The sequence below is a fragment of the Eubalaena glacialis genome, chromosome 9 (genome assembly GCF_028564815.1).
Source record: "Eubalaena glacialis isolate mEubGla1 chromosome 9, mEubGla1.1.hap2.+ XY, whole genome shotgun sequence".
NCBI lineage: Eukaryota > Metazoa > Chordata > Mammalia > Artiodactyla > Balaenidae > Eubalaena > Eubalaena glacialis.
In genome coordinates this window covers 13091781-13115989 of record NC_083724.1, presented here as the reverse complement: position 1 = coordinate 13115989, position 24209 = coordinate 13091781, and the positions used below count along the sequence as shown (strand labels likewise).

General features: G+C 36.4%; 1 protein-coding gene and 1 non-coding gene across 4 annotated transcripts in view; both read right to left on the bottom strand.

The window, feature by feature from the left end:
* RC3H2 (ring finger and CCCH-type domains 2) overlaps window positions 1–24209 on the bottom strand; it is a 45985-nt gene that overhangs the window by 13571 nt on the left and 8205 nt on the right. For all 3 annotated transcript variants that reach the window (XM_061199968.1, XM_061199969.1, XM_061199970.1), the window contains exons 3-9: window positions 22157–22274; window positions 19195–19428; window positions 12557–12732; window positions 6466–6666; window positions 5867–5999; window positions 5636–5754; window positions 4252–4364 (exon numbers count right to left, since the gene is read on the bottom strand). In XM_061199968.1, coding sequence (XP_061055951.1) covers window positions 4252–4364; window positions 5636–5754; window positions 5867–5999; window positions 6466–6666; window positions 12557–12732; window positions 19195–19428; window positions 22157–22274 — 1094 coding nt within the window. The remainder of the gene's footprint in view (window positions 1–4251; window positions 4365–5635; window positions 5755–5866; window positions 6000–6465; window positions 6667–12556; window positions 12733–19194; window positions 19429–22156; window positions 22275–24209) is intronic.
* On the bottom strand, window positions 6089–6199 carry LOC133098460 (small nucleolar RNA SNORD90). Its single transcript, XR_009702163.1, has one exon. It is a non-coding gene; the product is annotated as a small nucleolar RNA SNORD90 (small nucleolar RNA).

Genomic DNA, 24209 nt, shown 5'->3' with positions numbered 1-24209 from the left:
TCCTTATTCATCTCTCTATCTTTAGCACAGTGCCTGGTACATGTTAGGTGTTCCATAAATATTTGCTGCATGAATGTGGAGTAAGCCTTAAACTTCACATGGCCAAGAGTACTGATTTTCTACCCCCAAGCATTTCCTATCTCAGTAAAAGACATTACTTAGTTATGCAGGCCCCAAACCTTGGAGTCATCCTTGATCTTCTCTTTTCTTTATACCCCACATTCGATCTATCAGTCCTATCAGCTCTACTTCCAAAATATATCCCAAATCTGGCTACTTTTCATCATCTCAATTACTATAGTCCTAGGACCAAGCACTAATCTCATGCCTGGACCACTGCAGCAGTTTAACTGGTCTACACCATGCAGACACCAGAGTGACATTTCTAAGACAAAATTAAAATCTCATTGTTCCATTTGAATAAAACCCTATAATGGCTTCCAAAATAAAATGCAAACTCCTTGCCAATGTCCACCAAGCCAATATGGTCTGGCCCTCGCCTAACCTCTCCAACCTTATTTTTTGCCATTCTTCTCATTCTCTAGGCACACTCGTCTTCTTTCTAGTTCCTGAACATGCCAAGCTTGTTTCCACCTCAGACTTTCTTTATAGCATTTATCAGTAACTGAAATTGTCTGTTTACATGTTTACTGTTCTTCTTTCCCCACTAGAAGTACCTCAAATAGTACCTAGCACTTAACAACCATTTTTTAAAATGTTTCTTGAGCTGGTTGACCTCAGGCTTTTGATACTCTCCAGAATGCAGCAATTTTTGGGAACAGGATTCCAATACCCTACATTCTAAAATATATTCACACAAATATTCTTAAGAGAGATTCTGGGCATTTGTTTGGTTAGAGATATGTATAGTAGAGAAAGCAGGCTGGGATAAAATTTATTTAAGTTAAACAAACATTTGCTGAATTCCTCCTGGTACATTATGGGAGCTAAGATAAAGGCTCCACCCTCAAAAAGTCCAGAGTTGGGTAGCAACATGCATTTTTTTAACCAACGAGAAAATGACATCTTCCACTTCCTTAATGCTTTGTATTACCCTGTTTTTCCTTCTTCTTCTTCTTCTTTTACTTAACAGCAACAGAGAGTGTGAAGCTGGTTGGAAATATGAACTATAGATTATCTGCTCTTTCAACATAAATATCCTGAGTTTACATGTCAAATACCTGTTAAGTGCAGAAAATATAAAGATGAATAACCCATAAAATAAATGAAGTCCAATGAAAATACACACCAGTAAATAAATAATTGCAATACAGTGAGAGAACTGGTAGTTATAAAGTTATCAGGTATAGAGTACTATGACAGCACAATGAAGAAAGCAACTAACACTGCCTGGGAAGTCAGGGAAGTTCTCAGACGTTAGATGATATCTGAGTATAATCAGGAACAGGAGCTCTCCAAACAGAGAAGAGGAAAGCGTATGATATAGTGAACAACATGTATAAGGGAAAGAAGAGTGAAAGAATTCATATAGTAGTAAACTGGATGTACCTTAAAAAAATAAAGAATGCAAAAGGTGGAGCAAGGCTGGAAAGCAAGATCGGGCTCAGAACCAGTGATATACTGAGGAACCAATTAAGAATTTAAAGCAGAAGATGGACATGATTAAACCTGTATTTGTGAAAGAAAATCTTGGTTGAGACATAGGGAGATGCCTGTAAAAAGCTACATAGCAGGACTTCCCTGGTGGCGCAGTGGTTAAGAATCCGCCTGCCAACGCAGGGGACATGGGTTCGAGCCCCGGTCCAGGAAGATCCCACATGCCGCGGGGCAACGAAGCCCGTGAGCCACAACTACTGAGCCCACGAGCCACAACCAGTGAAGCCCACGCACCTAGAATCCATGCTCTGCAACAAGAGAAGCCACCACAATGAGAAGCACACGCACTGCAACAAAGAGTAGCTCCCGCTCCCCACAACTAGAGAAAGTCCGCATGCAGCAACGAAGACCCAACACAGCCAAAAATAAATAAATTAATTAATTAATCAATTAATTAAGTTAAAAAAAGCCACATAGCAGTAGAATGGACAAATTGGGTAAACACGTGAAACATTAAACATTGCACCTGGCACAAAATTTGACCAATTAATTTGGCTATTATTATTTTTACTGCTACCATTATAAGTTCAGGCAAGAAATAATAAAGTTCTGAAGTAGGAACTGGAGATGGAGAGCAGGAAGCCAATTTGAAGGTGTAAGAGGTAAAATGGATTTTCAGGTGGGCACCAGTTGTGAGTAGAATGACAATGAAATCACACAGTTTCTTCTTTTTTAAGTGCTCCCAAGCAACGTCCCCTAAAAAGCTCTATTTTAACTAAAAAGCTCTACTTCAGGTATGGACAAGCTCAAAATATCTCGAGTCTAAAAAATCATCTTGATGTAAAACTCTGTATACATCATATAGAACTGCCTAGACTAGATGCAAACAGCACCCTTTTTTTCTTAAGACTCCTGTAGCCTCTCCGGGATCTTCCAGTCCGGGAGAGGCAGGGGGATAGTAAGAAGGGAACCATGTTCCTGCTCTTCTTTTTAATGCACACACATTTATCTTCTATCACACTGATGTTGATGTAGAGCTCATTATGTGCAGGGCCCAGTGCTAGCCACTGAAAAGAGGAGACAATAATAAACAAGATGGATATAGTCCATGGACCTTACACTTCAGTAAGGCAGACAAACATTCAATAAATAGATCAGGGGTCAGCAAACTATCACCTATGGGTCAAAGTTGCTTATTTTTGTAAATAAAGTTTAAAGCCATGCCCATTTTATGCATTGTCTATGGTGGCTTTTTTGCTACAGTGGCAGAGTAGAGTGGTTGACAGAGATCAATGAATGGTTCACCAAGCTGAAAACATTCACTATCTGCATCTCTACAGAAAAGTTTGTCAACCCCCAAGACAGACCCCATAAGTTAATTATAATTTTGATAAGCAGGAAAAAGAGGAACCTGGTTTAGTATGAAATACTGGGGGGATGCCCCTGAAAAAGAAAGGATGAGCTAGGCACAGGGAAAGCTCCAAAGGCAAGGCTAGAAGGAACCGCATTATATAAAAGACTTAAGGTGGGAAGGAGCATGGCACTGACAAACGGTCAGCGTGGCTTGAGTATACAATAAAATTAGGGAGCGTTGTGAGATGAGATAAAAAAGGTAGGCACAAACTAGATGACGCAGAGTCTTGTGGGCCACAGAGTAGATTTTGTATGTTTATCCACAGGGATGCCCAAGTCTCAATACCTGCAATGAGCCTTATGTGGAAATTTCTCCCTATTTTGTGGGGAATAATGGGATTGGGGGTGGGCAACCATAGCTGTAAGATGACTAGTTAGGAGGCAACTATGGATCAAGAAAAGGGGATGACAGCTTAGACTATAAGGACAGAAAGAACAAGGAAGAGTCAAGAAATATATAGGAAGGTGAACTGACAGAACTTGGTGACTAAGACAAGCAGGTGAAAGCTGGCAAAGATGATTCCTATAACATGGCGCATATAACTGGCTGGACAGGGTACACTTGGGGATAGCAGATGGAAGATGTATACAAGAGAAGATGTATAAGAGGAGAAAATTAGCTAAAATTGGGTTTAAAGTGTCTAAAAACAAAAGAGAGATGTCCATTAAGAGTTGATATAAAGACCAGTTATTCAGTAGAAAGGCTGGAATCAATTTTTGGTGAGATCTCAATGATGAATGTTTTGGTTAAAAAACAAAATAACAAAAACTTGGACAACACATATTACAGCTTATATCCATTTACTTTTATGTCTGGGGTAAATGGACATAGAAAAAGGGATTACCCATAGGACAAGAGAAAGGGAAAAGAAGACAGAAAAAAGAATGTTAAAAAGACCAAAAACCATAAAAAGAAAATGTATCTGCTTTACCATTTTACCTGGGACTCAGCTGTTACCGTCAATGGAACCTGAGCAAGTAAGAGTGAACATAAGAATACTTTCATTCTGCACAGGTGTTTAGCAGAAACATGGATTCCAGATATACAATGGTCTAAAATATGACACCTGAATAAGGTTCTAAATCACTTATTATGTTAATCATGCTGCCAGAAGCAACAAGGTGTGGTTTCAAAAGAAAAGGTTATTTTTCAATCTAAAGACTTCCACAATGCAAACTTGATTGTATCTTTGAAACTCATCACAAACTTTAAGACTCTATATAACACTTTCATATTGACCAAAAATTAATCCCAAATAAAAGAGAGTTCTCCTAACTTACTTTTCAAGCTCTTCCTGAGAATGGGCAAAAGTACAATTTGTTCCTCGTGGACACCCTCCTTGCTGTCGCAAATCTCGGCACATGCTAGTCTTATATTTGCTGTTTGGCTGAGGCTACGAAAAGAAGATCAATGTTTGGAAAAGTGAAGATTCCAGTTGTCACTCACTCTTGGGACTCCAGAATTTTATGATTACACCTTTAATTCTTTTTCATGTTAGATAAGTAATTCTTGTGCTGACACAACTACCACTGCATTGTTTCCTGTTATGAGTTATGCGGCATAACCCGGAGTTGGCATTTTAGATATTCCTTCTGAGGATTATCTGGAACTGGTTCAAATGTTATGTTACTTATTTGTCAGGCAACAAAATGCCCACGAAAATAAAAGATTTTCTCATCAATTCATTGCTGTCTTAAAATTATGATACCCAAATCAAGCAACCAATTTCAAAAAGCATTAAAAAAGCCATAAGCTTTGTCCACTTAAATGTTCTTAGGAAAAGGGAGAATACAACTTACCCCAGAAGTTAAAAATTAAAAAATGCTAATTTATTTGTCAATTTGAGAGTACAACTTTCTTCTAAGGCTTGGAGCTAAGTTCATACAAATAATGAGGCAAAATATAAAAACATCATCATAACTGCCATAATTTGCATCAAAATCTAAGATGTCATTGTCATTTCTGTGACCTTAATAAATATGAAACATTCATCTTTCAGTTAATATTTGAACATTATAATGTCTTCTAATAGAATAAGGACAGAAGAGTGGAAAGATCACTTTGGAGTAGATTTGATACCAGTTCTGTCACTGCCACTATGACCTTACATATGTTATTTAACCTCTTTAAACTTCAGCTTGGGAACAGCAATTACCTTGCAGGTGGCTGTGATGATTAGAAATAATATATGTAAAATACTGAACATAGGGACTGGCTCATAGTGATTTAATAAATGGACGTTATTACTAGAATGAAGGATTTTACCTTAAATAACTCCTTCAAAAGCACACTGAAAATATTTATTTACTTCCACACATATACAAACATGAATTCATTGGTATGACAGCAAAGAAGAAAAAAGTGACAATTTCCCCACATTAGAAGAAAATTAGACAAAATATTTGGAAGGAATCAGGTCTATAGAGTTGGTCAAAAAAACCTGCAGTAAACTCATATTCAAGATACGCCTCAAACTGCTGCTGTACTATGAATTATTTATCAGGTGCACTAAAACTTGGGTTTCTCTCAAAAGAAGAGAGACAATAAAAACTTATGTGAGAGTGGAGTCACATAAGGAGTCCATTAACCAAACAGCTTGTTAAGATGTTCAGGATGCTTTGTTAAAAATTTAAGAGCAGTCAGAAGTGCAATAAATGTGCTTACCTGAGGTGTCTCATGGCCTTTTCTACTATAATTTTGTATGAAGTCCACAAGGCCATGAACCACTGTTTTAACAGCTACCATTGCATTTTCTAGCTGCTCCCAAGTTGGTGAAACAGCATCTGTATAGTCCACCAAGGGGATGGGATGAGGAAAAGAACTTGTTAGCAGTAAGTCTCTTGTGTTATTTACCTCAAAGGTAGAAAAAGTATAAGCAATTATTTTCTCACATACCTGGATTAGGGTCTATGTTTGCAAGAAGCTCTAAATGAGGCCTCAGCCTATTTAAGTTAGCTGGGTCACCTGTTCGTTGCAAAACAATTGTCAATTCCTGAACACTCTTTGCAAATGATTCTGGAGACTGCAGCTAACACAAAAAGAAAACAGAATGGTTTTTACTCTGGTTTTTATAACGTGTCTATATTCAAATGTTTTCATTCAGTCAACATACTGAATAGGTTTTCAAGTGTCTTCAGATTCCATAGTAGGAGTATCAATGATGAATTAAATTTTCACCTCAGAATCTGCCCTATGAGATTCATCATTAGACACTTAGAAAACTTATTTATTAGCTATCTGGTGTTAGAATATAGATAAATGACAGACTTGGTAAGTCAGGCTGCTTTTATGCTAACATCCTGTATTTGCTTCCCTGTTGCCCCCCTTAGTTTATTTTAAAAGTTAGAAAATAATAAAAAAGAAAGATATTTATAAGAGTCTTATACGTAAAAACAGGAATCTCCAATTGGTTGTCTCTTTACTCCCTTCTGAAGATTCAAATACTCTTCAATGTAGCAGAAAGATATAAAATCAGCGTCTCTAATTTCACAAACCTTATCAATGATAGACTGCATGTGTGATTTATGCGCCAAGTCACCATATAGAAGTGAAGACCACTGCTCAGGTGAAATACGGAGTCCTGCTTCCATAGCAATATGAACAATTTGGGCATCATGTTCTCTGCGTAAAGCCTCATAACTCCGAAATTCCTCCTTTAGCTGCATCAGGGAAGAGTCTTCATCCCTTTTGGTAACCTAAAAAATAGAAAGGAGAGAAAAACCCATCAGAATTACTCTGCTCTTCCTCCTTCCCCAAACAACTTTTTCTTTTTTTTAGATGGGGGAGGTACCTATAGCCTATCAGATACTACATGAAGAAGGTACAAAGAAAATAATGTCCTTACCACAAATTCTTTTCAGAACAAAGCAGAACTTACAAAACCTAATACATAATTCTGCCTTCCTTCAATGAGCTCAGCAGGTGGTAGGGAAGAAACTTGTAAATAGAAAATTATAGTATAAGTGCTATTGTTAAGACTCTATGGCAACATAAAGGAAAGGCAATTAAATCTGACAGGTGGGGGAGGGAAGGGTGAGTATCAGGGAAGGCTTCCCCCAGCAGAAGGCTACATGAACTGAGTCTTGAAGAATGAATAGGAGTTCCCCAGGCAAAGAAGGGTGAGGAATAGAATTCTAAAAAGAGTAGCAAGTGGTAAACAGAAACATGAAAGAGCAGAGCACATAGAATTAAAGGCTAAGATGTAGGCTGGAGAAGAATCACAGAGGGCCTTGTATACTATGGTGAGAAATTTGGGGACAGGCACAATTTGTTTCATTGCACTTAATTTATTGTGCTTCACCAATAGGTACTGCGTCTTTTACAAACTGAAGGTCTGTGGCAACTCTGTGTCAAGCAAGTCTATTGGCGCCATTTTTCCAACAGCATTTACTCACTTCATGTCTCTGTGTTACATTTTGGTTAATTTTTGCAATATTTCAAACTTCATTATTATTACATTTGTTATGGTGATCTGTGATCAATGATATTTTATGTTACTATTGTTGTTCTGGGGCGCCATGAACCACACCCATAAAAGATGGTGAACTTAATTGATAAATGTGTGTTCTGACTGCTCTATCAACCAGTGTTCCCCTGCCTCTTTCCCTCTCCTCAGGTCTCCCTATTCCCTGAGACACAACAATATTGAAAGTAGGCCAGTTAATAACCCCACAATGGGCTTCAAGTGAAAGGAAGAGTCAAATCTCTCACTTTAAATCAAAAGCTAGAAATGATTAAGCTTAGTGAGGAAGGCATGTTGAAAGCCAAGACAGGCTGAAACCTAGGCCTCTTGTGCCAAGAGCTAGCCAAGTGGTGAATGCAAAGGAGAAGTTCTTAAAGGAAATTAAAAGCACTACTCCAGTGAACACACAAATGATAAGAAAGCAAAAGAGCCTTATTGCTGATATGGAGAAAGTTTTATTGGTTTGGATAGAAGATCAAACCAGCCACAACATTCCATTAAGCCAAAGCCTAATCCACAGCAAGGCCCTAACTCTCCTTAATTCTCTGAAGGCTGAGAGACGTGAGGAAAGTGCAGAAGAAAAGTTTGAAGCTAGCAGAAGTTGGTTCATCAGGTTTAAGGAAAGAAGCCGTCTCTATAACATAAAATTACAAGATGAAGCAAGCCGGAAGTGCTAATGTAGAAACTGCAGCAAGTTATACAGAAGATCTAGCTAAGATAATTAATGAAAGAGGCTACACTAAAGCACAGATTTTTCAATGTAAATGAAACAGTCCTGTATTGGAAGAAGACGCTATCTAGGACTTTCATAGCTAGAGAGGAGAAATCAGTGCCTGTCTTCAAAGCTTCAAAGCTTCTCCTGTTGGGAGCTAATGCAGCTGGTGACATTAAATTGAAGCCAATCTTCATTTACCTTTCCAAAAATCCTAGCTAGGGCCCTTAAGAACTACGCTAAATCTACTCTGCCTGTACTCTAGAAATGGAACAACAAAGCCCAAATGACAGCACATCTGTTTACAATATGGTTTACTAGATATTTTAAGCCCACTGATGAGACCTACTGCTTAGGAAAAAAGATTCCTTTCAAAATATTACTGCTCGTTGACAATGCACCTAGTCACTCAAGCGCTCCAATGGAGATATACAATGAGATTAATGTTGTTTTCATGCCTGCTAACACAACATCCATTCCACAGCCCATGGATCAAGGAGTAATTCTGACTTTCAAGTCTTATTAGTTAAGAGATACATTTTGTAAGGCTAAAGCTGCCATAGATAGTAATTCCTTTGATGGATCTGGGCAAAGTAAACTGAAAACCGGTTAGGAAGGATTCACCATTCTAGATGTCACTAAGAATATTCGTGATTCACAGAAAGAGATTAAAATATCAACATTAACAGGAGTTTGGAGGAAGTTGATTCCAGCCCTCATGGATGACTTTGAAGGGTTTAAGACTTCAGTGGAGGAAGTAACTGCATATGTGGTGGAAACAGCAAGAGAACGAGAATTGAAGTGGAGCCTAAATATGTGACTGAATTGCTGCAATCTCATGATAAATCTTTAATGGATGAGGAGTTGCTTCTTATGCATGAGCAAAGAAAATGGTTTCTTGAGATGGAATCTACTCCTGGTGAAGATGCTGTGAAAATTGTTGAAATGATAACAAAAGATTTAGAATATTACATAAATTTAGTTGACAAAGCAGCAGCGAGGTTTGAGAGGACTGACTCCGATTTTCAAAGAAGTTTTGCTGTGGGTAAAATGCTATCAAACAGCATTGCATGCTATAGAGAAATCATTTGTGAAAGGAAGAGTCAATCAGTGGGGCAAACTTCATTGTTGTCTTATTTTAAGAAATTGCCATAAACACCCCAACCTTCAGCAACCACCACCCTGATCAGTCAGCAGCCATCAACACTGAGGCAAGACTCTCCACCAACAAAAAGACTATGACTTGCTGAAGACTCAGATGATGGTTAGCATTTTTTAGTAATAAAGTATTTTTTAATTAAATTACATACATTTTTGGCATCATGATATTGCACACAATAGACTACAGTATAGTGTAAACATAACTTTTATATATACTGGGAAGCCAAAAAATTTATGACTCGCTTTATTGCTATATTCGCCTTATTGCAGTGGTATGGAACAAAACCTGCAATATCTGAGGTATGACTATATTATCCTGTAGGGAATGGGAAACCACTGAGGACTTTTAAGTAGAAGAGGGACATGATGGTTAGGCAAACATTAGTGCTATGGGTGATGATTAAGAAATTAAGAAATTTTCTGCCACCACAAAAATTATTAGGGTATTTTTATAGCTTTAATCTATACTTAAGTGATAAAAAACATAAATTCAAAAGGTAGAGTTTCACATGTCCTAGTAACTGTCTAATTATCTAAACATGCAGGTATGTGGCTAGATAATTTCCACAATAAATGATACACACTTATTCCTGAACCATTAGAACTTGCTAATGGCCACAATGAAATTTGATACCTGGTTAGAATTTAGATTACCTAGGCCTAGTACAGGCTCTGAAACTTAGATTGAACAAATAGTTCAAACTATTCAAATTGATGATTTTCTCATCAGGAAATGAAAATCTCCCTAAGACCACCTCACTGGGAGTCTTGATTGCTGTTGTTGGCACATGAGACAGCAGTAGTATGACCCCAAGAACATGAAGGTGGGGAAATCAAGTTATCATCTGAGAGTTAACTTAATAGTATCAGTTCACAATTCTCTTTGAGAATATATAAATACATTATAAAAAAGTATGGGACACCCAAAATTCTAATCAGCACAGTCTTACGTATAATTTAAGAAAGAGCAGAGTATAACTTAGAAATCACAAAATAACCTACTTAAAGGAACACTGAGGAGGGACTTCCCTGGTGGCGCAGTGGGTAAGACTCCACGCTCCCAATGCAGGGGACCCAGGTTCGATCTCTGGTAAGGGAACCAGATCCCACACGCATGCCACAACTAAGAGTTCTCATGCCGCAACTAAGGAGCCCACATGCCACAACTAAGGAGCCCGCCTGATGCAACTAAGACCTGGTGCAACCAAATAAATAAATAAATATTAAAAAAAAAAAAAGAAACACTGAGGAAACAAAAGGAGGAATTATTAATCCAAAACAGAAAACGAAACCCAAAAAACCAGAGGATGGTAACATTCATCCAACCACCAAGGTACAGGGTGCCTCTTGGGCAGCATGAACATCTATCCACCTGAGTTGTAAGATGTATATAGGTGGCTAACAGAGCCTGGTCCTATTAAAGTTCTATAAACATGCATCAAAATCACCTATGACGCTTCGAAAACTACAATTTCAGGTAATCAGAATCCCTGGTTTCAAGGACCGCATAATTAACAAGTATATATGAATGCTCAAGTCTCACTGGTATATTTTGGTATCAGATATACCAAATCAAAATATCTAGGGATGGGACCCACAAATGTATACTCCTCAAAACTCCAGAGGTGATTCTGATGTGTATCTTCAGTTTAGAATCATTGCATTAAACAACAGAATCATTAACTCCCCTTGTTCTGATTCCATGCTAAGCAAGCAAAGGTTTGATACTCTTCTACAGGAAAATAGCTATGACATGAGAATTAAAGTCATTTAGAAGTTGCACTTCTCATTACAAATTTATAAAATTGATAATACGTAGTATGTGACCTCGGTTGTGGTGATTCTGTTCCTGAGGAACCCCCAAAATTCAGGTCTCTAAGCCTATAATCAAGGAAAAGACCTTCAACAATGGTGAGTTTATTAGAGTAAATGCCCCTGGAGAGAGGCCTTTGGCAACTGTCAGCATGATATCCTTTTATTCATGTAAACACTGCTTTTAACATTTTAAACTACAGGGCAGTAGTACAAGATGAAATGGGAGCATGAAATTGAAATCTTTCTATTCAAATGTCAGATATTAGGAGCAGCTGTAGATGTATGACAATCATAAACCACAAATCTGTATGATACCATTGAGGAAAAGAAACAACATTAAGTCAACAATACACAGTGTGAGAACCAAGCCAGTCACTTCAGGATGATAAATGATTTCTGTAATTTGCCTGCTTAGCCAAAAACATTATGTTTGAGGAACCAGAGATTCATTTCAATTGCTGCCCTAAGGACACAATCAAGCACTGTAACTATCAGGCAGATAGTGTCCAACCCTCATTTGTGGAGATAAGTGAACTCATTTGAACACATTTCCATCATCAATTAACCTGTTATCTCAAACTAAGCAGTGTGCCAAGAAAACCTCCTTTCTGCCTGTACTGTTTTCACTCTTGGACTATAAAACCAGCAAAATAGCTTAAATAAACTTTGGCTTCAAATTCAGATGTTTTACTTTATAGAAGTACTTTACAGATGTTTTGCTTTATAGAAGCCAATGGGTCTTTCTATTTCCAAGTCCTTGGGCCCTTCTCAAGTCCCCACCAGTAACCTATATTCTTGTAACATGCAGAAACGTCAAGGATTCAGCCTACTTTCCACGTCTCTCAGTAACTGTCTTCACCCATAAACCTATTCAACAATGAAACTACGTTTCTAAATAACTTAAGGGTTCATCCCTAACCTCTCTGCCAAAAACCCCACCATCTAAATGCAGAGTGGGGCAGTATCCTCAAGTTTTCACTCTCTTGTCATCCATAAGACAACATATGGGCCATCTTCAGATTAAAGGCTTTAATCTAATCACCACAGAGAAAGAGATAAAAATAATAATAGGGAAGTTAAAACATTACCTACTGTTATGAAGTTTTCAGTATGCTTCCTGAAAACTTATGCTCCCTTTTAAGATGGTAAACATTAATGAAGTAGGCTTCTTTAGTTCACTTTTATTATTCCAAGAGCCAAGTTTACCAAACTATTTCCTCACAGTGTTACTGACACCTTCACGTATGTGTTCCTATACCCACACACAGTAGTATCACACATATGCAGTATCACAGATGCAATAAATGCAGAAGGCAAAGTTTCCTTTTAACTCTTGTAAGCATTCTGTATTTCTGGGGCCTCTAGACCAGGTAACACCCATTCCAGGTATCTCACACCCAGGCATGTAATGTTTAGATGGTTGCTTGCTACTGACCTTAAAACAAGAAGCTCGATACAGTAGTTGCACAACATGACCAATACTTGTTTTTGATGCCTGAGGAAATCTTGGTTCTAGTCTTTGCACAACAAAAAGTACCAGAACTTTCCTTGAGAGAGCAGAACCATCTTCTAATGCCAGCAACACCAGCTTCAAGGCCTCTTCTTGCATAGCTAGAAGTAAAGAACATGAGTTCATGATAAATGAGGAGACCTGCAGATCATGCCTGTCAGACTACTTTGGGTATTAGTTTATGGTGGTTCATTATCTGCAGTCTGTAAATACTTAGCAGAAAAACAGGCTATCACACATGCGCAAATACAGTTTACTTAAAAAGAAATCAAGCAAAAGAAAACATGTGTCCTACTAAACAACCAAATAGAACACAAGTCAACAGAACTTAAAAAAAATGTATCTTCTGTAGGTATTTAATAGTCAACTAGATAATGATAATGTTAAAGTGAAAAAAAAGTCATTTTTAAAACTCACAGAGCTACTATGACAATTAAATAACATGTAGAGAACACATAGTAGTCTTAAGATAAATGGTAAGTTTTTAATGCATGAGACTGTTGCTTTGCCTGTCAGAATTATTTTGTATATAATTTAAAAGTGATATCAGCCCCTGGATGCAATACCTAAAGAAGGCATCAATTTATGTTGTTTTCCAGCCAGGGAGGTAGAGTATAATCTGAATCTAATCATGAAGGAGCATCAGAAAAACCCAAATTAAGGAATATTCTATAAAGTAACTGCCTGTATTCTTCACGAATACCAACATTAGACAAAGAAAGGCTGAGGAATGGTACTACGTTAAAAAAGACTAAAAAGAGACATGACAAATAAATACAATACGTGATCTTAGACTCGATCATAAAATGAAAGAAAATAAATGCCATAAAAGGCATTTTTGGAATAACCAACAAAACTGGAGTATGAACTATATATAGACTGCAGCATTTTACAAATGTTAAGTTTTCTGAATTTGATGAATGTACTGTTTTTACGTAGGACACATACTTAAGCGCAAGGGGTAAAGGGGCATGAAATATGCAACTTACTCTCAATGGCTCAGAAGAGAGAAAGAGTGAATTATACTACAAATATAGCAAAATATTAAAAACTAGTGAATATGGATAAAGAGTATATAGGAATTCTCTGCATTATTCTTGTAACTCTTTGGTAAATTTGAAATTATTTAGAATTAAAAAGTTAAAAATACATTGACTCTCCATGAAAACAATGGAACTGAAAGATCATCTAGAATCTACATTAAAAATCAAACCCCTCTTTCCCCAAGTAAGACATCGAGGCCCAGAAAAGTTAAGTGACTAGGCCAAGTTTCACAACTAGTTAGCAACAAAATTATAATTAGAACCAAGGACTTTTTAAAAGTTGAGGTAAAATTTACGTAACTAAAATTAACCATTTTAAAGTATACAATTCACAATGTTGTATAACAATCAACTCTATCTAGCTCTAAGACATTTTCATCACCTGAAAGGAACTCTATAGTCGTTAAGCAGTCACACCCTATACCCCTGACCACCCCCACCCCCCGCAATGGCCCCCCACCGCCCACCCCCCCACCCCGTCTCTGGGAACCACTAGCTTGATGTCTGGTTCTATGGATTGACCTTTGTTGATGCTTCATATAAATGGAATCAGGATATTGTGACCTTTTGTCTGTCTTCTTTCACTTAAAATAACATTTTCAAAGTTCATCCACATTGTAGCATGTACCGGTTTCTCAATCCTTTGAATGGCTGAATAATATTCTATTCATAAATATACCACATTTTGTTCATCCATTCATCAGGATTGATGGACATCCAGATTGCTTCTACCTTTTTTTTTTTTTAATTAATTAATTAATTTATTTTTATTTTTGGCTGTGTTGGGTCTTCGTTTCTGTGCGAGGGCTTTCTCTAGTTGAGGCAAGCGGGGGCCACTCTTCATCGCGGTGCGCGGGCCTCTCACTATCGTGGCCTCTCTTGTTGCGGAGCACAGGCTCCAGACGCGCAGACTCAGTAGTTGTGGCTCACGGACCCAGTCGTTCCGCGGCATGTGGGATCTTCCCAGACCAGGGCTCGAACCCGTGTCCCCTGCATTAGCAGGCAGACTCTCAACCACTGCACCACCAGGGAAGCCCTGCTTCTACCTTTTGACTATTGTGCATAATGCTGCTATAAACATTCGAGTACAAGTATTAGTTTGAATACCTGTTTTCAGTTCCTTTGGGTATACACCTAGGAGTGGAACTGCTGGGTCACGCGGTAATTCTACGTTTAACTTTTTGAGGAACCGCCAAATTGTTTTTCCATGGAGGCTGCATCATTTTACATTCCCAAGTTCTCTAACATCCTTGCCAACACTTTTTATTTTCCACTTCTTAAATTATGGCCAACTAGTGGGTTTGGTATCTCATTGTGATTCTGATTTGCATTTCCTTAATGACCAATGACACTAAGCATCTTTTCATGTACTTCTTGGTCATCTATGTATCTTCTATGGAGAAATGTTTATTTAAGCCCTTGGCCCATTTTTAAATTGTGTTGTTTATCTTTTTGTTGTCGAGTTATAGAACAAAGGATATTTGATACCTAGTCTAGTGCTTCTTAGGTAAGGTAAAGAAACATGAGGGAATATCTACAGGTAAGCATTCTTAAATTATATATAAATATGGATTTTAAAAATTATTTTTCAATTTAACTTTGTATTATGGAAAATTTTAAACATATACAAAAGTAGGGATAACATGTACCCATAATACAGCGGCTGACACTAAGGTTTCATCTACTCACTACCCACTTTTCTAGTTTGTTTTGGCTGGAGTGGTTTGAAGTAAATCCAAGATAACATAGTACTTCATCCTTAAATAATTCATTATGTATTTCTAACACGTAAGAACTTTAAATTAACATAACACCATTATCATATCTAAAAAGAGTAATATATTTCCTTAATATCATCTAATACCCAGTTCAGGTTGAATTTTCTCCCACTGTCTCAAAATTTCTTCTTATAGTTGGTTTCTTTGAGTAAGTATCCAAATGAAGTCCATATATTGCTTTTGGTTTGTATGTCTTCAAGCTTAAAAAAAAAAACCTATACTAGTTCTCCCCCACTCTCCCACCCACCCATTTAGAAAATAATTTGTTGCAGAAACAATCATTTTTCTAAACAATACCCCACATTCTCGATTTGGCTAATTTTGTATTTGTGATGTTCCTTTATCCTCCTTACTTCATGTAAACTAGAGACTTGATTAGATTCAGAATGAGTTTTTAGCTTTTGGGTTTTTTTTAGGGGGGGGCAAGCATACACCTTATTCTATGTATCACATCAGGAGATACTTAAGACCTAGATGTCTCACTTTTAGTAATGTTAAGATTGATCAGTGGGTTCGGGACTTTTTCATTTATTAACCTTTCATCTACTGGTTTTAACAGCCAATAATAATTCTTGCCTAGACCCATTAATTCATTTTATGTGATTTTCCTAACCTTAACATTGTTTTTCTAAATTTATTAGCTGGAATTTTGCTAAAAGAGAAACCTACCCTCAAAACCCTGAGAAACTGTCCTTGAAAGCAATTTGTAAAGGAAAGTCAGAAAAAACATGCTTTTTTTCTACTCCTTTTCCAATTTTTAGCATAATGTGTTGGTGCTCTAGCAACTGCCAAAGATAACCAATTTATTTTTTCTGTACTATCATTACAAGATCATGGATTTTACACATTTTATGTGTTTCAATCCATTATAGTCATTATTCATTTGGAGGTTCACATTGTCCCACTTTTGTCCAGTGGGAGCCTTTTCAAATTCTGTCCTTTTGACAAGATTCTGATGGTCTTTAATAGCTTTTTTGCTTTCTAGCACAAGACTTCCCAGGTTCATCTTGTACTTTTCTACCCTAGAACTGGGATAAGAAATTTATTAAAAGAGCCCTGCTTCTTTTTAGTAGGAAATGGTATTTATTAAAGGCCACAATTTGGGTGCTATGGCTATTCATTGCTTCCAAGCCTTTTAAGCAGACAGAACTAGGAAACAGTCATTTTCTAGAAAAAGAAAAATAAACGAGTCTGTACTTATATTGCCAATTCAAATTTAAGAATGCAGGGTTTTTACATAAATTCTTTGATTTCATACTTGTATCTCTCTTTTTTTAAATGCCAAAAACCTTGGTTCCTGATGGCATTAACATAATTACTTACTTGCTTTATCCTACTATGTGTCTGTATAATAGTTTCAAAATAACAATACCAATAGAATTATAAACAATATGACTAGTGAATACAATTTAGGATTTATTATATATCACACTAGGAATATAAAAATCAAAAACACGGTGTTCTAAAGTCACCTGAAATAGTTCATTCCTGATGAATATGCTACCAACTTATGAATGTTTTAGCTTTTCATTCTTAGGCGTTTTTTTGTTTTATTCATTTTATTTAAATTTTTAAAACTTACATTTACTAAGAATTGTTTTATGATTACATAAAACATTTACATGGGTACAAACTACAAATCAACGTACACTGAGCGAGATCTAGCTTCTGTCTCTATCTGCTTTCTCTTGGTTCTTCCCTACTCTACATGTTTATTATTTTTTAATTTTTCCTACCATTGCTTCCTTTGGAAAATACAAACAAATAATTAGAAAATGGTTGTCTCTCTCTCCCTTTCCTATTTAAAAGTGTGCTTTACTATAACAGGCACACTATTCTGCACCTTGCTTTTATTTTTTAACTTAATGTATCTAGAAATCACACCCAGCAGAATATATAAATTTTCCTCATTACTTTCAACAGATGCATGGTAGTCCACTGGAAGGATATATACCAGTTTACTAAACCAGTCTCCTATTCATAGACATTCAGGTTGCTTCCAGATGTTCACTGTTATAAACAGTGTTTTATAACTTTATGCATTCTGCATTTTTTGCTATATTTATGGGACAGATTCCTAGAAATAGCACTTTTGGGCCAAAGGGTAGCTGCAGAGGTGATTTTGCTAGATACTGACAAATCCCTCTCTTCAAAGTTTGCACCACTTTGCATTCCCACTATTACTGGATGAAAGCACCTGTTTTCCCACAGCCTTGACAAGAGACAAAAGTTGTTAGACTTTTGAATTCTGCCAATCTGATAGGTGAGAAATGGTATTTCACTATAATTTTAATGTATATTTCTCTTAATATGAGAAATACTGAGCACATTTTTATATGTTTGAGGACCATTTACATTACTTTTTCCCTTGAGTTGTCTGTTTGCATCTTTAGTCAATTTTTTAATTGGGTGGTTGGTATTTTTCTTCTGAGTTTTTACAAGTACCTTATATATTAGTTACATTAGCCCTCGGTATGTGATATAATATAAATATTTCCCTAAGTTTCTCTTTTTTTTTTTTTTTTACTTTTCTTATTATGTTTTATTATGATGCAATTAAAAAAATTATATAGCCAAATACCAATCTTTTCTGTTACTGCTTCTGGATGTGGAGCCAAAGAAAACAGTGTTTCCTACCCCTAGGTTATAAAGGAATTCACTCATGTATTTGTTTTTATTACCTATACAATTTATTTTTTAATCCTAAGTATTTCTAACCTACTTGGAATTTATGTAGCTAAGGAGTATAAGAAATACATCCATGGGGACTTCCCTGGTGGCACAGTGGTTAAGAACCCGCCTGCCAATGCAGGGGACACGGGTTCAAGCCCTGGTCCGCAAAGATCCCACATGCCACAGTGCAACTAAGCCCGTGCGCCACAACTACTGAGCCTGTGCTCTAGAGTCTGCGAGCCACAACTACTAAGCCTGTGCACCACAACTGCTGAGGCCCATGTGCCTAGAGCCCGTGCTCCGCAACGAGAAGCCACTGCAATGAGAAGCCCGCGCACCACAACGAAGAGCAGCCCCCACTCGCCGCAACTAGAGAAAACCCACAGGTAGCAACAAAGACGCAATGCAGCCAAGAATAAATAAATAAATAATTAGAAAAATATCTTTAAAAAAATACATCCATGAAAAAAAAAATTACGTCCAATTTTATCTTTTTCCACATGTCTATCCAGTGGTCCCAATGCAACTTAGTAAAAAAGTTTCCTTTGCAAAAATAAATTTCCTAGCCTATAGTTCTAAATCAGAAAGGCAAAACAATAAAGCTTCAAGAAGATAACACAGGAAAGTACTTCATAACCTGGGTATAGGTAAAGATTTTTTAAACAGAATGTAGATGATGGTAACTATAAAGGAATCATCCCCTGGTGATTCTTATTTTTTCTAATAATTTCTGTTTCCCAATTTTAAAGACAATCATGAACTTTTAATTTCTTTCATAAAAAGGTTTACTTTTCTTTACTTACTACCTGTGTATTATTAGGCCTCTCTCTAACTCACTTTTCTAATTTGTAAAATTGGATCTATGTCACTTTTCTTAAAGAAATGAGAAATTCATTCTAAAACACTATCACACTGTTTATCATATAAATTATGATTAATAAAAAGTAATTTATCTTTAATTATGTCAATATTTGTATGTATAAATCTGAGTATTCTCACCTACTCCTAGAAATTGGCATCCTCTAGTTCTGATAGCCAGTAAGAAAGGCAAGACAGTGATCTATCTTACCTGGCCCTAGAAACTGGCATCCTCGAGCCCTGACAGCAGCCCATAAGTTGGCAGACAATTGCTGAGGGTTCTGGTGCTGTAATATTAGTTCCGTTACAGTTCTTTCTCCAAGTGAACGGGCTGCTCGTATGGCTCTTACACGACCTTCTTCCTCCACCAGTTGACAGTTTACAAGTGTCACCAGTTTCCTTTGCATTGGACGGCTCAGTGCACTCTGGTTCAAACTAGCTACACCTTTAGGAAAAAAGGAAACTACAGTTTTTTCCGATCAAAAAAGACAAGTCAAATTTCATTATTTATTTAATGAAAATATCTAGTATTTAACTGTTAAGCCACAATTCCTAATCAGTCCCCATAAGGTACTTCCATTTTTTAACAATGAATATTTTGTCCATTTATTACTACTCTGTGGTAATTGGAGCCTAATTTTTAGTTACTTCGAATTTTATTTGGGTATCCCATTCTCTAGGCTATGTGCGTCCCACAAAACAGAGTAATTTGGGTTTATTTAGTCTATTCTTCATCTTCACTAAAACTATTGAGGATAAATTTAGAGCTAAATAAATGAAAAAAATCTAAATGTAATGATTAACAACAGCTCTAGTTTTTTTGTTGTTGTTGTTTTGTATATAAGACATTTAGAACACAGTTTAATGACAAAATCTTAGATCCTATTCCTTTTTCAGATTCAAAGATATTGCTCCAGCAATTCTTCCCTCTCTCCCACATCATCAATTGTTCCCTTTCTACTTGATCATTTGCATCAGCATACAGTAAGAACAAGCATGCTGTTATTTCATACATCTTAAAAAATTAATCTTTTTATTCATCCCTTTTCCCCTACCTGCTCTGCCCCATTTCTTTCCTCCGTTTTGCAGCAAATCCTCTAGAGTTGTCTATATTCACTATCTCCAAATCCTTGCTTCACAATCTTTAAAACCTACTCCAATCAAGTTTTTGCCACTATCTCTTGACCAAAACTGCTCTTCTCATAACAACAATTACCTCCTCTTTGCTAAATCAATGGTCAATTCTCAATCCTTATCTTATCTGACCTCTCAAGAGCACTCAACACAGATCACTCCTAACTCCTTTAAAAACATTCTTTACTTGGCTTCCAGAACACCCCTGTCTCTTAATTTTCTTCCTTCCTTCTTCCTTTCCAGTCATCTTTGCTGATTTCATCTTTTCTTCTTGACTTCCTAATGTTAAACGGCCTAGGACCCAGTTTTTGTTTTCTTCTCTATCTATACTCACTACTTAGGTGATCTCATCCAGTCTTATTGCTTTAAATACTACCTATATGTCAATGACTCCCAAAATTACAGTTCCTATACCTCATTCCTTAACATATATCCACTGGTTACCTAACAGCATCCAAGTGAAGATTTGACATCTCAAATTCAACATGACCAAAACTGAACTCTTGATCTTCCTATCTAAACCTGATGTCCCTGCAGTATTCCTTGTGTAAGTTGATGGTAACTTCTCTTTCCAGGTGCTCAGGCCCCAAAACTCAGGAGTCATACTTGACCCTGCTCTTTCTTTCATACCCACATCCAATAATTTAGGAAATTCTCTTGATTCTACCTTCAAAGAACATCCAGACTGTCCACTTCTCACTACCTCCACTTCCACTAACCTTGTCCCATCAGCCTATTAACCAATACCCTGGTTCTCCCTTTGTCCGTCTACACTGAATTCTCAACAGAGCAGCTAGTGTGACCCTTTTACCATAAGTCATATCATGTCATTCCTCTGGCTCAAAATCCTAGAGTAACTCCCCAATTTCACTCAGAGTAAAAGCTCAAGTCTTTAAAATGGCCTGTAAGTCTGTACATCATCTGGCCTCACCATTTCTTTTCATTATCTCATACTGCTCTCCCCCTCACTCACCCTACTCCAGGTACATTCTCCTGTTTTTGTTCTTTGAAGACACTAGGCATGCCTTGGGGACTTTGTTATTTCTTCTGCCTGGAACAGTCTTTTCCCAGCAACCTACATGGTTAACTACCTTACCTCTTTCATCTCAAGTTCGAAAGCTACCATCTTAACAAGGTCTACACTAATCACCTTGTTTAAAATTGCAACCCACCCTTTTCCCCTCACTCTGACATTTCTGATCCATTTAACTACACTGTTTTCTTTCCACAGCAATTATCATTTATAACATACTATATAATTTGTTTTTATTATACTTATTTTTTATTATACTGTCTCCTTTTTCTAAAATACAAATCCTGTAAGGGCAGACATTTTTACTAATGTAGTCCAAGTACCAAAACAGTGCCTGGTACTTAGGACGTGCTCTTTAAGTATCTGTTCAATGAATGAATGAGGTAGATAGGATAAGTTTCTCAAGGAAGCCACCGTGTCCAAAATATCCAACAGTGGAAAGCACAGAGCAGATACAAAATAAATACTTGATTAATTCACTCACTCAACAACTTTTTATTACATCTATGACCTGCTAGCTACTGAGGATGCAGTGATAAACAGAAGAGAATTCCATTTCTGTCTCAGCACTTAACTTACTGAGCTTATATGCCTCTCTCCCCAATAGACTGTGGGCTCCATGAAGACCCTAACCTGTAAGTTATGTAAGTTAACTGTAAGTGCTCCATAAAATTTAGTAAATGACTGAATGAATACATGAAATTGTCTTAGTAGGATTCATTAAAACTAATATTCTGCTATAGCACCATTAGTTTAATCAGTGAATATAAACATTGTATAAATCTCAATATGTAGTATGTCTGATGAATTCTTAAATTAATAACAATATTGATTATCTCTAGAAAATAGTATAATGTTCTCAATCAAAAAGATTTCCATGATCTCTTTAAGCAAACTCATTTATCAAAACTCAAAATTATTTAATAGGGTATCAACATCAAGTCTTCCAAAATTAATGTATTACCAAGTCCTACTCGCCCATAAAAATACTTTTTTATGAACTTACCTTTACCTCCACTTAGTGGTTTTAAGTAGAGTGCCAAATCCTCAACACATTTCTTTGCAACCTCATAGTGTTTGTTCTCACCTAAATTACTTAACTTTACTGATTGATGATCTGGTACCTAAAAAACAAAGAAAAACTGAAGAAATACATTCATCCAGTTCATGCAATTGTTTATTTTATATTTGATAATAATCTTGGTGAGTGTAAACTTCTAATACAGAGACAATCAAAGTAGTTTAAGTAAAATTAAAGCCAAACACCTAGCCAATCTGTTTTCCAAGAACCAAGGATATCATACTTAATAGCATGGGCTGGGTGAATTAATAAGAGGAAAAAAGGAGGTAGTCAATTGTACAATGTATCAATGTTATTCCTTGGGGATGATAACTATGCTATAACTTTGAAAAATGTTAACATTAGGGGAAGCTGCAGAAATTTAACAGGTTCTCTGTGTACTGTTTTTTGCAATTACAAAAGTATTTCAAAATAAAAAGTAGGAAAAAAAGGCAAGAACTTTTTTCCCCTTAGCACTTGGCACCTGCTTCCTATACAATTTACTTATTATATTTATTGTTTATGGTCTGTCCCCCCCTTGTTCTCAATGAAAGGTCAAAACTTGGGCAAAACCTTGGGCAGCTCTGCAACTTCTATAAATGATTTTGAGTAAATTATTTAACTGCTCTAGGTCATGGTTTCTCTATCTGCAAAATGAAGATGAAAATCCCTATTTCACAGTGCCATTATGAAAATTCAATTTAATTCAACAAATATTTATATTCATGGAGTGCTTACCACGTGCCAAGCAGTTTTAGGAAGTAGGCATCTATCAGTGAGCAAAACAAACAAAATATCTTGCCCTTGTGTAGCTTACATTCTAGTAAAGAGAAAACAGCCAATAATTTTTTTTAAAAAATAAATAAATATATAGTATGATAGAAGGTGGTCAGTAAAAAGTATACAGCAAGGATAAGGGGGATTTGAGAGTGTTGGAGGGGGATTGCAATTTTAACAGGGGTGGTCAGGATAGGCTTCCTTGGGAATCATGACATTTGAATATAGACTTGAAAGAGGAGAGAGAATGAGTATCTTAGGCAAAATAACAGTCACTGAAAAAGCCCTCAGGTGGGAACAAGTTTGGTACGTCTTACAATTGGTTAGGAGGCCAGTGTGGCTTAAGCAGAAAGAGTGAGGACAGAGCAGGAGATAAGGTTGAAAAGGTAATAGAAGTCACATTGTAAAGACCTGCAAGATAATTTAAGGACCAACTGAGAGAACATTTATAAGTGAAAAAACACAATACCTGACCTATAGCAGATGCTAAATGATAGCTAGTATTATTACAAATAATCTGCAGTATTTTATTGGATCTAAGATGCCATTGTTTGCAAGAGGCACCATTGTTTTATGCACCATTAAGGAAAAAACTGCCAGTTAATTTATGACACACTATTGATAAATAGATGCATCTTGATTTCAGAGTGTCTAACTGGATTATGAACACTGAAAAGAAATGTGCTTTAAAAGGAAAACCTCAAATATCAAGACACTAAAGGAATGGAGTATTTTAATTCATTGAATTTTCTAAGAAGTGATTAATCAGAAAAATCCTTACTTTCTTGCTTTAATATGTAGTACATGAGGTACAGAATTTCATCTTCTTCCTCACCTGTAAAATGGGGATGATAACTACCTGAAGAACTATGACAAGAATTAGTAATAATAGATGTGGACTGCTTACTATCATACCTAACACAAAGTAGGCCCTCATTAAATGAAAATTATTATAAATCTAGGGTCTTGCTGATTCAGTAAAACGATAAATAAGACATGTTATTTTTATAGCATATGAGCATAAGCAGAAACTGCAGAATTTGTTACTGACACTCTAGAAATTGGTTTTCTATATATGCATCTTATATATGTATATATACCTATATAGACCTATTTTCTCATTTATAATATCATCCTAAAAGTCAAGTGAAGTTTTAAAGAAAACCAAAAAACCTCCACTTAAGGGTTCTAGATGGTTGATTTCTGGCCAAAGCTTTGATTA